The sequence below is a fragment of the Notechis scutatus genome, chromosome 1, assembly GCF_049901735.1.
Source record: "Notechis scutatus isolate UNSWTSFEM ecotype Mainland chromosome 1, rNotScu1.2, whole genome shotgun sequence".
Classification (NCBI taxonomy): Eukaryota; Metazoa; Chordata; class Lepidosauria; order Squamata; family Elapidae; genus Notechis; species Notechis scutatus.
The window spans coordinates 155,344,807-155,360,036 of record NC_142009.1 but is presented as its reverse complement, the minus strand read 5'-3'; the positions used below and the strand labels follow the sequence as shown (position 1 = coordinate 155,360,036).

General features: G+C 42.0%; 1 protein-coding gene across 1 annotated transcript; it reads left to right on the top strand.

Annotated features, from left to right (window-relative positions):
- The first annotated feature begins 1,628 nt into the window (after positions 1 to 1,628).
- LGALSL (galectin like) lies at positions 1,629 to 14,603 on the top strand. The gene is made up of 5 exons (XM_026668443.2): positions 1,629 to 2,173; positions 2,808 to 2,879; positions 3,002 to 3,090; positions 3,571 to 3,748; positions 12,732 to 14,603. Exons 1-5 carry the CDS (start codon positions 2,141 to 2,143, stop codon positions 12,873 to 12,875), a joined length of 516 nt encoding a protein of 171 aa, XP_026524228.1. The 5' UTR covers positions 1,629 to 2,140; the 3' UTR covers positions 12,876 to 14,603.
- Positions 14,604 to 15,230: the final 627 nt, after the last annotated feature.

Sequence of the window (15,230 nt, the reverse complement as noted above, 5' to 3'; positions counted from 1 at the left end):
TTTCTTAATGTATGTGCATATTAGTACAGTTGTTGCAAGTTCTACTGGAACAATGATAATTTAAGTCACAATCTCCACACCATTTTTCAATTAAAAGGCCTCCAAAACTACATAGTAATGAAGTGGGACCCAAGTGGGAGTTTTTTTGTTGATCCTTATAATGTAGGCTAATGGTTTCTTAGAAATTAATAAACAGTATCTGCATAAATGTCTCAGATTAAAATATTTTAAAGTTCTCAAGACACAGAGCCAGTGGTGGGTGTGGCTTGGTGGGCGTGGCAGGGGAAGGATACTGTAAAACCTCTAGTCAGAAGTGATATTTGCCAGTTCTCCAAACTACTCCAGAACTGGTCAGAACCTGCTAAATACCACCCCTGGAGCAGGCCCTTTGGCATAGGCGACCAATCCCTTCTCAGACATGGAATTGGGAAAGGATTAGCAACCTTTTGAGGCCAATGGCCACACCTGAAACATTGGAAACAAATCCCAAATGTTGTCCCCAAAATATCTAGCACAATAAGCATGGCTAACTATCAGTTCTCAATAAGCCAATCATTGACGATTTAAAACATTTTCATCATCTGCTTCTTGCTATAAAGATTGATCTATCATACTTTTTAGCATCCCAGAAGGCTGTCTACCCCAACTTATTTGTGACTTTCGGATTGACAAACAGGCACACTTCCAAAGTGCTGGGCTATAACCACTACCATCTTTAATTTTGCCTATTTAGTCTGTGTGGGCCTCAGTAAATAAAGTTTGCCTGGCATACTGGCGCATTCCAGTTTCTCATTTCATTTTTTTTTTAAATAAATTCAGGTAGGCAGGGAGGTTGGCAGGTACCTGTGGTCACTGAGTTCCTCCCCATGTAGTTTTCCCCAAAGGTTTCACTATATAGTGAGGTTGAAAGCCCTTTAAATTCCTTTTGCTGAGCTATACAAAATGATGGAGCCCTTTAAATTGCACAACCAAGGCATACACTAATGCAAGAACAACCTGCTTTCAGTACAGGCCCCAGTCAGCACCGCGTGGCAATATCGTTATTTTTAGTTTCCAAATGTTTGCCAAAGGCGGCAGAAAGTTTGTTCCGGTCTGCCTTCTTAAATGAAAGTTAACCAAAAGGAGTTGTAAAGGTCTTAATCATTTGACGGGAAAGGGTGATTTTAGCAAAAAAATGAATTTTTCAGTAAGAAGCTACTGGATATTATGATATGCTCCCATATCAAGGGGTGCTTTTTTTAATGAGCTGAAGTCATTAAATGACCAATGACTGCATTATCAACAAAGAAAAAAGCAATGATTTATTACCTACTAGTTTTAATTAGTATTTTTATTATAGTGCATTGTAGTATTATTACACACATAGACTGGTTATTCATAAATAAATAAAAAGGCTTACGTTAATTCCAAAACACCCCAGCATTTGAATAGGGCGGTAAATCAAATGAAAACTGTAAGGTTGAAAAAAGGTAGATTGACTAGGCTTTACACAGCAATCATCCTTGTGCGTCTTGCAGGCAGGCCCACCCCGGCGGATCCCAAACTGAGCCCCGCCCGCTCCGCCTCTCAGCCAAGCCGGCTCCCTTCCTTAACCGGGTCTATTTAGAACCACTGCCACCTCCCGAGGCTGGCCGGGCTGCATTGTGCCCCCCTTCCAGAGCCGGCGGCTTTCCCTTCCTGCTTTCCCGCAGCAAAACAGCTCGGAGGCAAAGTACGAACGGAAGAAGCTGCAACAGCCTGAGCTATTGCCGACCCTGCCCGGCTCCTTTCAGCCTTATGCCCTGCACTGGGCTTCCAGAAATCCGGGCCAGGGCTCCCTGAAGTGCCAGGGTGGCTCTGCGTCTTCATCTTCCACTGCACCGCTGCTGCTGCATCCCCAACTCCGCGCGGCGTGGCCGACTTGGGGGATTTGCGGAGAATGCCTCCTGGATCCCGGGCTCGGGACAGGCGAGATTAGCTCCCGCCCCCGTCCCTCCCCCTCTGGCTCCCTCCCTCTCGCCGCTTCCCTGCCAATTCAGCTCCGGATGCGCCTTGGCCAGCGCTCGGCAGGCACGTCTAAGCCGGGTTCTGCCCTCCTGCAGCTCCCCCTCTTTCCTCCTCCAGCCGATCGAAGCTTAGCTCGCTGCACCGTTTCAACAAGATGGCGGGATCGGTGGCGGAGAGGGACGCGGTGGTAAGTGGCCCTTTCCTCAAATCCTTCGCGGGTCCCGGGCGGCAAGGTGAGGGAGCCGGCCGTTTCAGGTGGGTCGGTGGCGCCTGGTTCTGGTGGGGCTCTCTCGCCGGGATCCCGCCTGGCGACGGATTCCATCTAGGGGAGAGGGGAGCTGCGGATTGGGATCTCGAGGGAAGGAGGGGACCTGTTTGCAGCGGCGTCAAGAAAAACGCCTCGGGGACTGAAAGGCGGTGGGGAGGGCTGGGCCCGCGATTTCTTATTCCTTCTCCTTGCCGGCGTGTGTGTGTGTGTGTGAAATAAGTGTATTTCGCGTTTTTGTACTTGGGTGATCAGGTGTGTGAGATATGTGCCTAGATGGGGAGCGGGGGAGGGGTGCATGGATCTGAGCAGTCAGGCATGAATTGTACCTGGAAGACTTTGCTGGGGAATTGGGAGGCAACACCCTTTGTTTTGCGAGAAGGGCTGGAAGAAAAAGATGGATTCTCTCTTCAAGACTTGAAATGAAATTGGCGCTCTGTTGCTCAGCAGCCTCCCCCCCCCCCCCACTCCTTTCTTCCCCTTTCCATCCGTCCCTGGGCGGAACACAAAGGGTGCCTTCTTGTGTCTGAACGTGTTGTTTTGTTTTTGCTTTTAGAAAATAGAGGACAGACTTTTAAACAACTCCTTGGGATCCCCAGTTCAAGCCGAAGTGTATTTTCCACGACTGGTAAAGGATTTGCTTTCCCTCTCTCCCTCTCTTTATTTATAAGCTGGCCTGATCTGGCCCCCTTCTCCTTCCACTCTGTAATCAGCAGCTACTCATTTTGACTCCCTGCAATCCTTTTCCAGATTGTCCCTTTCTGTGGGCACATCAAAGGAGGAATGAGGCCAGGCAAGAAAGTCGTGGTAATGGGCATCGTGGATCTCAACCCAGAGAGGTAACAAGACACAGGCCCAGCCTGCTTTCCCCTGGCAGGGCTTTTCCATCCCTGTCCAAGAACCACCAGAAAAAGCTGTGTTCCCACAAGAAGAATGTATCTGCCCAACATCCATCATTCCCGAGGACAGTTATTTTTATCTGTAGTTGTAAATATAGAAATGTTGGTTTCTCATTTGACCTATAGGGAGGAGGCGGATATATAGATGTAATATTTATTTATAAGGGAATAACTCTTATGGGCACAAGGAGGGATGCTTCACACGTGGTTTCTGGGTAGAGAGTATCTCTTTGGTAGGCATGAAGGAACTAAATAGAAATGGAAGATACAAACTAGAGTGGGATACTTGAAACCTAAACAACGCCTACTATAATTATTGTTGGCAATGCTAGTTAGGAAGACATTTGTTTATACATTGGCTGCATCTTGGATTTCATTGCTTCTTTGGGATGAGTGAGGAGATATTCTTGCTTTTTACAGTTTTGACATCAGTCTTACATGTGGAGATTCAGAAGACCCTCCTGCGGATATAGCAATCAAACTGAAAGCCATATTTTCAGATAAACAGTTCCTCAGGAATTCCTGCCTATCTGGAGAATGGGGAAAAGAACAGTCATCTCTTCCATATTTCCCATTTATCCCTGACCAGCCCTTCAGGGTAAGTACGGAGAGTTTATTGACTAACCACTGACAGCGTTGACATTGATATAACTTTGATGCTTTTGTTCTGGGTGTGTTTCAGTGCTAAATTTTGCCCTCTAAATAACACTGTATGTAGACTTTATCTGTAGGAATGTAATATTAGGCAAACACCAAGACATACATTCCTTCTGATGGCAATTTATTCAATCCAGGTAGAGGAACATGACAGCAAATAAAAGATGGCAATATTTAGAGGCACAGGAAACTTTCTTGGCATGGTTATTATAAACATAAATTAAAAACACTCTACAACATCCCACTATTTGAAGTGGTTGCCATATGATTTCTATACTCATTGGTGTTGTTTCTGTGTCTTTTTGTTTTATTGGGTGTGTCTCCTTATTCTGTGTTGAAGTGCTTTTCATATATTGCTACTCACTCTCCTGGAATGAGTTTAGCTACTTATATCTATAACAGTCATAGCAATAGTGTTTCTTTTTAAACATACTTCATGTATTTTGATCTTATTCTTTTCTTTTACATCATCTCGTTATAATAAGAGAAAAGGGATGTAATGCAGGCAGTCCTCGACTTAAGATTACAATTGAGGCCAACATTTCTGTTAAGTGAGACATTTGTTAAGTGAGTTTTGCCCCATTTTACGATATTCCTTGCCTACAGTTGAATCACTGCAGTTGATAATTTAGTACCACGGTTAAGTGAATCTGACACCCATTGATTTTGCTTATCAAAAGGTTGCAAAAGGGGACCACATGACTTTTGGACACAGCAACAGTCATAAGTATGAATCAGTTGCAAAAAAATCTGAATTTGGATCACATGATCCTGGGGCTGTTACAAAGGTTGGTAATGAAATGTCTGCAAGAAAGCCACCAAGCTCAGAGAGCATAGAAGACCCTACAATTCAACCCTGAGCTACAGTTATTCTCTTCTCTAGAGAAATTCTCTATTTTTGAAAGTAGCAGTAGAGACTTTGAAGACAAAGACTCAAAAACCTCTTTTTTTTTCCTCTCCCTGTCTTTGATTAGTTTTAGAGTTTTCCCGAATGATGTTTTTCCCCCAGGGGAGTCCATCTACAGGATAATTCAGTGTGGAAAAATGGTCATAATTTTTCAGTGTCGCTGTAACTTTGAACGGTCACTAAATGAACTGTTGTAAGTTGAGGACTACCAATAATGTAATCAGATGCACATTCAAATGAAAAGCACTCTTAAACTCTTGATGTAGAGATAATCAACAAAACAACGTATGCTGTCACAGCATTAGATTCAAATGGAAAGATAGGTTTTAGAGCTGTTTGTAGTTTAAAAGCCATTCTCCATTATTCATTCAGGCCTTCCGTGATTCTTAGAAAAAGGATGCTTTTGATGTAAGAGCAGCATTAAAGATGCATTGTGACTCATGCAATTTGACTCATTAAAGCAGCTACATTTTTCAGGCTCAGAAGCCTGAAAAGGGAAATAATAAATAGCAGAAAAAAAGTGCTTTATTCATGATTGTCTGAGGTCATGGAGCTACTAGATCCCTCTCCTCTTTTGATTCCATATACCAGGGGTGTCAAACTCATGTCATCATGTTATGTATCGGGACTTTTTTTCCTCCCCTCTGTTAAACTGGACATGGGCATGGCCAGCATGTGACATATCTGGCCTGCAGGTTTAGAGTTTGACAGCCCTGCCATATACATTCATTGAAGATACCTATGCAAGACTAGGAGGAGGAGCACTGGATTCCTCAAATGACACTTCAAAATATTCCATTCAGTTGGTCCAGGAGAATGTTGGAAAACTATCAAGACCATCTGCAGTGGTCCCTCCGTTTTTTCATCCCCGAAAATGTTTGCATCTGTGATTTTCATAAGATAAATCTCCCCCTTGTAGGGTTCTTCAATGAAGTCTTAATTCAACGAAATATGCAGTTTGATTACTTACTTACTTTATTTATTTAGTTTATTTCTGAAGACCCTGAATGACCTACAGGATATTGTTGGGTAGGGTATAATACGTACTTGTAATAAATGCAGTCCATAGCAACTTGTAAACAATCTGATGAGCCATCATTTAAAGGTCTTATTCATCCCCCAAAGCCCTCCTGTCATATTTTCATAGCTATTCCAAAATAAGAACAGTGTGGTTTCAGATATCAGGAAGTAGAGTTTTCCAAAGGAAGGTGTCATAGTGGGACTAGACTCTTTTAAACTGGAGGTGTATCCAGGTTTGCAAAGATGGCAATTGACAGAGAAAAAGACAGTGGCAATGTCTATGCTTACTTTTACTATGTATACTGAAACTATTTACCTCAGTGGTTGCCAACTGGTGGGCCGGGGACCACTGGTGGTCCATGAGAAAATTTTGGTGGTCCGCAGAGAAATGTCCGTCCCCCCCCAAAGCAATTAATTTATGCTGTGCCAGAACACAAGGCTGTGCCACCCACATGGCCCGCCCACCCGCTGGCTCCCACTCTTTGGCCGAGCGCAAACCTTACCTTGAATAGAGCTGGAACTGGAAGGTAAGACCAACAGTGAGGGAGGGAAATCCACCCCAGGGTGGCTTGCTGATGTTGGTGGGAAAGTTGATCCCATATTCCAAAGCTGTAGTAGTCACAGGATTGGCCCTTTGGTCATCCCGGAGCAGCTGCTCCTCCACCCGGATACACTGGCCTGCCATGGATTTTCCCACCAACATCAGGAAGCCCCCATCAGTCAAAATTCATATTAGTGGTCCGCAGCAATTAAAATTATGAGTTTGGTGGTCCCTGAGGTTCAAAAGGTTGGCGACCCCTGATTTACATAGTAAAAGTATTTACTACAAGTACATACAACACAATCCTGGCTTTTGCTGGTTGTCAAATCCTAATCTGTCTCAATAGGGAGCAAGAGCTGTTTCTCTCTGTTTCTCTAATTCTCCCCCTGCAGGATAACTGCTTTAAAAAAGCGGGGTTTCCTTCCTCTCCTCATCCTACCCCTCCCTCCCCCATTTCTCCTTTCTGCCTCCTTATTAGGGATTGGGGCAGCCCCGCCGGACAAAAAAGGCAATTTATTACTGAAAGCTGAAACAGAAAAAGAATGGACATTTTTTTTTTTTCCCCAACCCCCCCCAAAAAAAAGCTGTTGTCCCCGCGGGGGCGCCCCCCCCCCCCCCCGGTCCCCCCCCCCCCCCCCCCCCCCCCCCCCCCCCGGGGGCGGCCCCCTCAAATCTTTCTGGATCCACCTGGCTGGTCACCTTCTCCCCTCTTGGGGGAAGAATCACCTTCAAGGTCTTCTGCCCAGTCCTTCCCCAGAGATTGGACCTTTTCCAACAATAGCCAATTCGCTCCTTCTTGGGTGAAGATGTCATCTCACTGGGACTTTCCTTCCCTTCCTCCAAGGAAGCCACCATGGATTATTCTTCTCCTCTCGCCATGAACCGAGAACTGTTCTATATGCTTATGTAACTTCACTCTTCATCTTTTCTCTCCAGCCACTCCCATTTCTTTTTCTCTTCTCTCTCTAATTTTGGGTCAGAACAAAATTGAATTCCCTCAGCAACTGAGAGGTGGATGTCCCTCTAGGACTCTAGTCCCCATGGGCCATTAAAAACCATATGCCATACAAGGCTATCACTGAAAAGATTTGACTATATGTTTCCTCCGTTGGACCATAATCAAGTCACCTCTTGACCTTATTAGACAGGCAGATTCAACCATGAGTTGTGTAGGTGAACATGAAAGGTGAACATCAGCATCTTGAATTGCATTCAGAAGCTAAGTGCCATCCAGTAAGATTCCTATTCAGGTAGGCCTTGCCTTATGACCACAACTGAGCCCAAAATTTCTGTTTCTAAGTCAGACAGTTAAGTGAGTTTCCCCCCATTTTGCAACCTTTCTCGCCGTAATCATTAAGTGAATCACTGCAATTGTTAAGAAACCAGATGTTAAGTGAATCTGGCTTCTCCATTGACTTTGCTTGTCAGAAGGCTGCAGAAGGGGACCACATGACAAAGCTCAACTTTGTCATGCTATCTACCTGCTGTTGAAATGTGGACTGCTGGTATAAAAGGATCTCCAAGGTGTAACCACAATCCCACCCAGGGTCAATGATAGACTACATCCAATCTCAGTCTGATTTTTGACCCATGTTCACCCTGTCTTACTGACGTTCAATGTTAATCTGATTTTCTCATCCAGATGCTAACAGCTTCTAAGAACTGGGCTTGCTGTGATGGAATATTTAACCAGGTATCATCTGTGCATTGATGATGCCTCATTCTGGGTTGACCTCTTCAGAAGCTTCACATAGTTATTCAACAGCATTGACCTTATATCTCAATTCTGATGATCACATACTGATCTCTTCTCTCAGTTAACTGGAACGACATTCATTCCTAGATGATTTATTGGGCTGGAATGAGAAGAAAAAAATAATGGTTTTTTTTTAGAACTTTTAAGTTTTCTTATGTATCTCATATATTTATGTTACAGTTCTCCCCTGGGGGACTCTGCTCTCTAGGATAATGATGAGAAACAGTGCCATATAAGGTTTATACTTTACAAACTGGGCTTTTAATTCCTTTGTGACTAGTGCAGTTTGGGATTATGTGATTCCTTGTCTGTTGGTAGAGGTCAGTTAGATCTATTTATATATAAAATGCATTACTTCGTTCTTAGTAAGTATTGAGTGGAAACTTGTGAGAAACCAACATTTTAATGATAGTTTTCAATATTGTTTATTACTGTTTTACTTTTTAAAAGATGTGAGGAAGAAAAAACAAGTTTAAAATACAGGATAAGTGATATACACAGATTTGAAGTTAGCTCAGCTTTCTAAACCAAACAAGTCCTGCATTAGTTTCCAATGATTGGACTTCTCCAGTAATGCTACTGTTATCCTAAGAGCCACATTGCATTTGTTTTCAACACTGATTTTAGGACATGAACAAAATATATTGCTTAAGCATTATTTCTTTTGATGTTTACTATATCAGAAAACTGAGTAATTTAAAAATATTATTTAATATTTTAAATACCATATTTTTTGCACTATAAGACGCTCCAGACCATAAGACATATCTAGCTTTTGGGGAGGAAAACAAGAAAAAAAATCTGCCTCTGCCTCCCAGCAATTTGCCTCCTTGCAGCAAACAGCATGGTCAGCTTCAGCACAGCCTGATTTAGCACGAGCAACTGATTGGCAGTTGGATCAGCCTCCGGGAATACCGCCAATCTGCTATTCCAAGCTGCAGGGATCGCCGCTGCCCATTGTCACTGATGATTGCTGCTGCCGCCTATCACCATTTTCGGCCTCCATGTGTTCTGTTTTCGGCCTCCGTGTGTTCTGTTTTCGGCCTCCGTGTGTTCTGTTTTCGGCCTCCGTGTGTCCCGTATTTGGCCTATTCCAAGCAAGGATCACTGCTGCCTGCTGCTGCCGTTCAGTGACAATAGGCGTCGATGGCAGCAATCCCTGCCACCTGAAACGGGCCAAAAACGGGACCCACGAAGGCAAAAAATGGGGCGTGCAGAGGCCGAAAACGTGTGGAGACGGCAATGGGCGGTGATCCCCACGGCCTGGAACAGCTGATCAGCAGTATTCCAGGAGACCGATCCAACCGCCAATCAGCTGCTCGTGCTAAATCAGGCTGTGCTGAAGCTGACGACACTGTTTTCTGTTTGCCGCAAGGAGGCAAATTGCTGAGAGGCAGAGGCCGAAGGGTGGGAGCCGGCAGGTAGGCAGGGCTTCAGCAACATTCTCTCTATAAGACATTTCCACCCACTTTTTTGGGCGAGAAAAGTGCATCTTATAGTGCAAAAAATACGGTAATTGTGAACCCTCTGATAAGAACCATTAATTTAAGCAAACTATCATTTGGGTTTGAGAACTACCCTGTTTCTCCAACAATACGGCCTCCCCCAATAGGAAGTCTCAGCATGTTTTATAGGCATGAAATGAAATTAAGCCCCTCCCCCCCCCCAAATTAAGGCCTATATTAAAACATGCGAAATGGGGGGGAATGGTGGGGGGGCTTGCCATTAGGAAGTACTTTTCTTGCACACCTGGATATGGTGCTGCCTTGCGTTGACCCCGATACGAAGTGCCCCACCAATGCTGAGGTCAACATCCAAGCCGTCGCTGCCCGCCCGAAGATGCAAGAGGGGGGGAATTAAGTCACCCTCGAAAAGACAGCCTAGCCATTTTTGGGGGGCTCAAAAAAAAATAAGACCCGGCCTTATTATATGAGAAACACGGTAGATTTTGTTGCCTTCTGGTTGTAGAAATGAATATAATTCCTTGTATGTGTTTGGTGTAGTATTCTCTGAATTATAACGCTTCCGGCAACAATCAGTGATGATGTTTCCAGCAAGTGATTATACTCTTTAATGGGCTTTCCCAATTATAGGGTATAATATAGGGCTTCTTCCAGAACTGTTGGATGATGGTTGTTGTAATCCCCAACAATATGATCATCGGTAGTCTACTCCAGCATGTTAGATCATTGATGGTCTGCTCAATTGTACTTCATTTGAAATACTAGAGATATTGCTTGCCATCAGACAAGGAAAACTCATTTGTCAATAAGAAAATTTGAGGAATCATCTTGAACACTGTTCCAGTTTCTCAATTTTGTGGGTGTTGAGAAGAAATTTACAAGTTAGATACAATTAAGGATTTTTTTTTCTTTTGTGTGGCAAATATTTGCTTTCAAGTAACTTTATATGAATTATGAAGATGAGACCAGAACATTATTTATGGGTATTTGGAGATCTTTTTTGAAAAAGGTTTTAAAATTTCTAAATGAAATTTTGCTTTTGTCTTCCACTTAAAATGATCATGGTTTAAAAGTGCTTGGCTTTGATTAATTATGTCCATCATCATTGAGTGCTCTCTTTCTTTTTATTCAGGGATACGAGAAGTGAATGTTCTAAAGCAGGGGTGTCCAACCTTGGCAACTTTAAGACTTGTGGACTTCAACTCCCAGCAAAGCTGCCTGAGGAATTCTGGGAGTTGAAGTCCACAAGTCTTAAAGTTGCCAAGGTTGGACACCCCTGTTCTAAAGCTTCAGGGTTGTGAAGAGTCCCAAGAAATAGAAGCAAAAATGTATTACAAATTGTAATAGTTAATGTAACAGTAAAGCGAGATTATTAACTACATATAGTAACTATAGTGTAGTCGTATCAATATACAATACTTTTTATTAAATAGAGACAAAATAAAATGTTATGTTTCTGTCCTGGCAGCAGCCATTATTTTTGGAAGGAATGAAATATCTACCTTATCATTCAAAATTCAGGTGTATTATTTGATTTTGATTTTTTTTAATTTTCATGTTTACACACCATCATCTCACAAAGGACATTGATATTTGCTTCTACAGTTATTAAGTACTCATATACATAGGCTTGAATTTAAGGTAGCTGGCATGAAACTGTGCAAATAAAAGCCTCAGCGTGTTAAACAGGCATGATATTCGCCTTTGGAAAAAAAATCGGGGCCGGCCAAAAGAGACCCCCCACCGCGCGCCAAGAAATCGCTGCCCAGCTCCCTTTTCCTGCCACTCAGCGGCCTCCGCTTGCACCGCCCGCCTGCCCGGGCTCCGCTCGCACCGCCCGCCGCCCGCCCGGGCTCCGCCGCACCGCCCGCCCGGGCTCTGCTCGCACCACCCGCCCGGCTCCGCTCGCGCCGCCCGCCCGCCCGCCCGGGCTCCGCTCGCCGCCCGCCCGCCCGGGCTCCGCTCGCACCACCCGCCCGGGCTCCGCCGCACCGCCCGCCCACCCACCGGGCTCCGCTCGCGGCGATTCCCAAAAAATCGAATTCGATTTTAATCGGAAGAATATCATGTCTGGTTAAAGAGTAAAGAAAGCTAGTACAACAGAGTGCTTGAAGTTTTGAACTAGGCTTGGAGAGAACAAATCTTCCTTTAGACATGAAAGCTTGATGGATGATCAAGTGCTGGATATTCTCTCTCAGTGTAGCAGTGGTGATATTGTGGGGTGAAATCAGGTGAAAATCACAAGTTAGGTATACTGCTTTGAATCCCTGAAAGAATGCAGGATATTAATTTAAAAAATCTTCAACTGTGTTCAGCTAATAGTAAAATGATGCAATTGGCAAATAAGGCTCTCCTTTTTCCCTCTGCAATTTACAAGATCTCAAATTACAAGATCTACACAAATTAACTCTGTAAGGAGACCATGAGAAACTCCAACCCCACCTTTAGAAATTGACTTGTATGAGGTTGGATGCAGCCCTTTATTTGCATCAATTAACTATTAGATCCTCTCTTTTAAATACTGAATCAGAGAAAGATTTATATTCACACCAGAGATTTCCTTTAAGTGTTCTGAAAATACATATAGTAGGCTGATGGAAGAATTTTGCAAAACCTAAGTTATGGATATGCTTTTCCCATCTAGTTATGGGAGGCATTAAGTATTAGACCTTTGCACACTTGTATTAGAAAAAAAGACCAGAGTATTATCTATGAGGTTCATAACTAACATGCTGAAGAAGATACCTTAGCTATTCAGTTATATTTCTTTATTTATATCCCACGATCTGCATTGCTATAGTACCATACTGTCTTTTCCTCCTTATCTGCACCAGGCACCCAATGGATGCATCAGTACTTTGATTATGTTCTGCCATTTTACTTTTCCATTTGCTTTAGTTAATTACTACTTGAGTTAATAACTGGGAAACTATACTTATTCTCTGACTATAAATATGAAACTATATTTGACTTGGGGGCTTAGGAATATCAATCAACGATTCTGTGAGCAGGTTTTCTTGTCTCAGCTGCAAATAAATAGCCTTTCAGTTCTGCATGGATCACTGTGTCTGTCTACTTGGATTGCAAAAGAGGACATATGTGAGTGATCTAATCCAAATCACATAGGTGGTCAAAGCTGTGTAAGATAGATAGCACGTCTTATATCAACGCTACTTGTGAGTTCTTCAAATGTTCCAATTAAAATTGTGGTCCTCATCCATACTTTATTTCTTCCAGGTTGAAATATTATGTGAACACCCTCGTTTTAGAATATTCGTGGATGGACACCAGCTTTTTGATTTTTACCATCGCATTGAGAAGTTATCAGCTATTGATACAATAAAGATAAATGGAGACCTCCAGATTACTAAACTTGGTTGACCTAGGTTTTTCAAATTATCATTAAAAAAGAAAAAAAAAAGATAACCAAAATTTTAGATTCCAAATTGGCTCGGGTTCTGTTAGACTCTGTCTGAAGAAGCAATGAGAATTTCGTTTGGGACACCCAGCTACCAGACAGGGATCATTATTGTCTTCTCAGCAGCAAAAGACATGTTGATGAATTGAACTATTGTTTATTTGAATGAAGAAAGCACTTAATGTTAAATAGATACTGAGCCGTCCTTCTTTTATGGAACTAAAAAGCCTATCCCTGCTGGATAATCACATTATAATGGATCTTGAAAGAGTTACTTCATTGTCTAAACTGTATAAGCTATTTATCTTCCCAATAAGAGGGCAGGTTTGGAAATCAACTGCTAAATCTATTACAACGGTGACTTTTCTTTTTGCAAATCATCATCATCATCATCGTCATAAAAAAGTTATCCCGCACTTAAGGGGATTAATGTAAGTGTAACACCAATCACAAAAATCAGGCCAAATATGGAAGTCATTATTCAATGCCTATAGTTGATTTTATTCAAACAAGTAGCAAAGGTCCCATAGATGTTAACGGTGCAGTGTTAGCTGGACACTGGCAGTGGTCTACGACATGCTTACCTCCTTCACCCCACAGAATCAAGGGAAGATAATATACCTAATTACAAGATTGTGGCCACTTGAATTGCCAAGGAAAACGTAGAAACTGAGTAATGGCTTCTGAATTTAGCCTGCATATTTTAGTCAGGGTATGTGTATAGAATGTAGGTCATTACATGTTTTGCACAATGTAATATTAATACAATCTTCTAAGAGCTTTCCTCTAGTTTATTTATTGGTACTCATTGTGTTAATGTATTAACAGAAAAGTCGAACAATATTGAAGCTTTAGAGAGGCAAAGTATAAGCATTCTCAAAATACAATGTTGTAGTAACATATCATTTTGGAAATGCCTGCTGTTTATCTTAAGGTGGTCGGGGATATTTTTGTGGTGCCCTCACAATGTCACAAAAGATTATTGTCATGTTTTCACCAGAAATTGCTTTCAGTATGTTGTAATTTTGCAGTAAATGATACTCAGAATTCACTCCTTCAGTGAATAAGGATTTCTAATTTAATTGGGATATGCATAGTCTGCAGTCCTATTATACTCATTATCCAGGAGTAAGCCCCCTTCTGGGCAATGAAATTGATTTCTAAGTAAACATAAGATAGCACTGTTTGAGTTTGAAAATACCATGCATTTTTGCAAACCAATGCCCTTGGTGGCTGCTGTCCTAGTTGAGGGAGGGGATGAAATTCTCAGCTCATCTAAGGACAAAAATTTAGCCCTTATAAATGGCCCAATTTATAATTTAATCTAATTTTCCTACTATAGGAATATTGGATGTTGACAAATAGTAGTTTTTATTGAAGAGCATAACTGTGTTATCACTAATTATATTACAGAATGAATGAATGAATGCAGTGATCTTTTTCCCCTTGGTTCTTAAGTAATCAGTGCAATTTACACACGTGGGACCATATTCACAGTGAACTACAAAGGGTTGATTTGAATGTTATGGTGTGAAGAAAAAGGTGTATTTGCATTATTTTTAGAATTTGTATTATAGGGACTTTTAAAGACATTTATTATGGAGACTTTTGTAGTATAACTTTTTTTAAAGGCAAAAAAAAGGAACAAAATAATTTATGCTTGAATCATAAAGAAGGTCTGTTTCCATCAATCAGAGCGGGAATCTTTTTATTTAAGATTATATACAATTGTTTTATTATGCATCAACTCACCCTATCTGATCTTTGAGTTCACATCTAACACAGTTAATGAAGTGGAGGCATTAATTTATCTCTTAGTCTAGAAATCTGTAGAATAAACATGGCTTCCATTATTGACCCCAGAAAGAATCATTAGTTGTGTGCACTCCCTCTATGTTGGGTTATAGTGATGTAGTGTGTTGCAAAAGTGATTGACCTAAATGGTTTGAAGTTTAAGAAAAACTGGAACCGCATCACACCCAGTCTCTTTGCATAGTCGCCTAAAAGTAGTAGCAGAACTTTGTGGCACTCTTTGGCACAAAATAGCTATAGCTATTTGAAAAATTGCTTGAGAAAGTGGGGAGCAATGGCTTCCTTGCCTTTAAGAGGTGGAAAAGGGTTCCAAAAGATTCCTTCAGGATTCACTGCAGCCAAAGGAGTATCTCAAAGTAACCAAAGCCACAGGTCTTCACCCATTTACTAGGGAGTTAATTTTGCTTAATATCCGTGGAACTTTTTTTTGTTAAAATGTGACACTGCAAAATTCATTCACCGATGGTTGTGGGATTTATTTCTACAAAAAAATATACATAGCAGTC

Bases quoted from the DNA above. Each gene is read 5' to 3' on its own strand.
- LGALSL (XM_026668443.2), top strand. From the start codon at position 2,141: ATGGCGGGATCGGTGGCGGAGAGGGACGCGGTG. The intron at 3,091-3,570 runs GTAACAAGACAC...TGCTTTTTACAG, and splicing joins GTGGATCTCAACCCAGAGAG to TTTTGACATCAGTCTTACAT. The intron at 3,749-12,731 runs GTAAGTACGGAG...TATTTCTTCCAG, and splicing joins TCCCTGACCAGCCCTTCAGG to GTTGAAATATTATGTGAACA.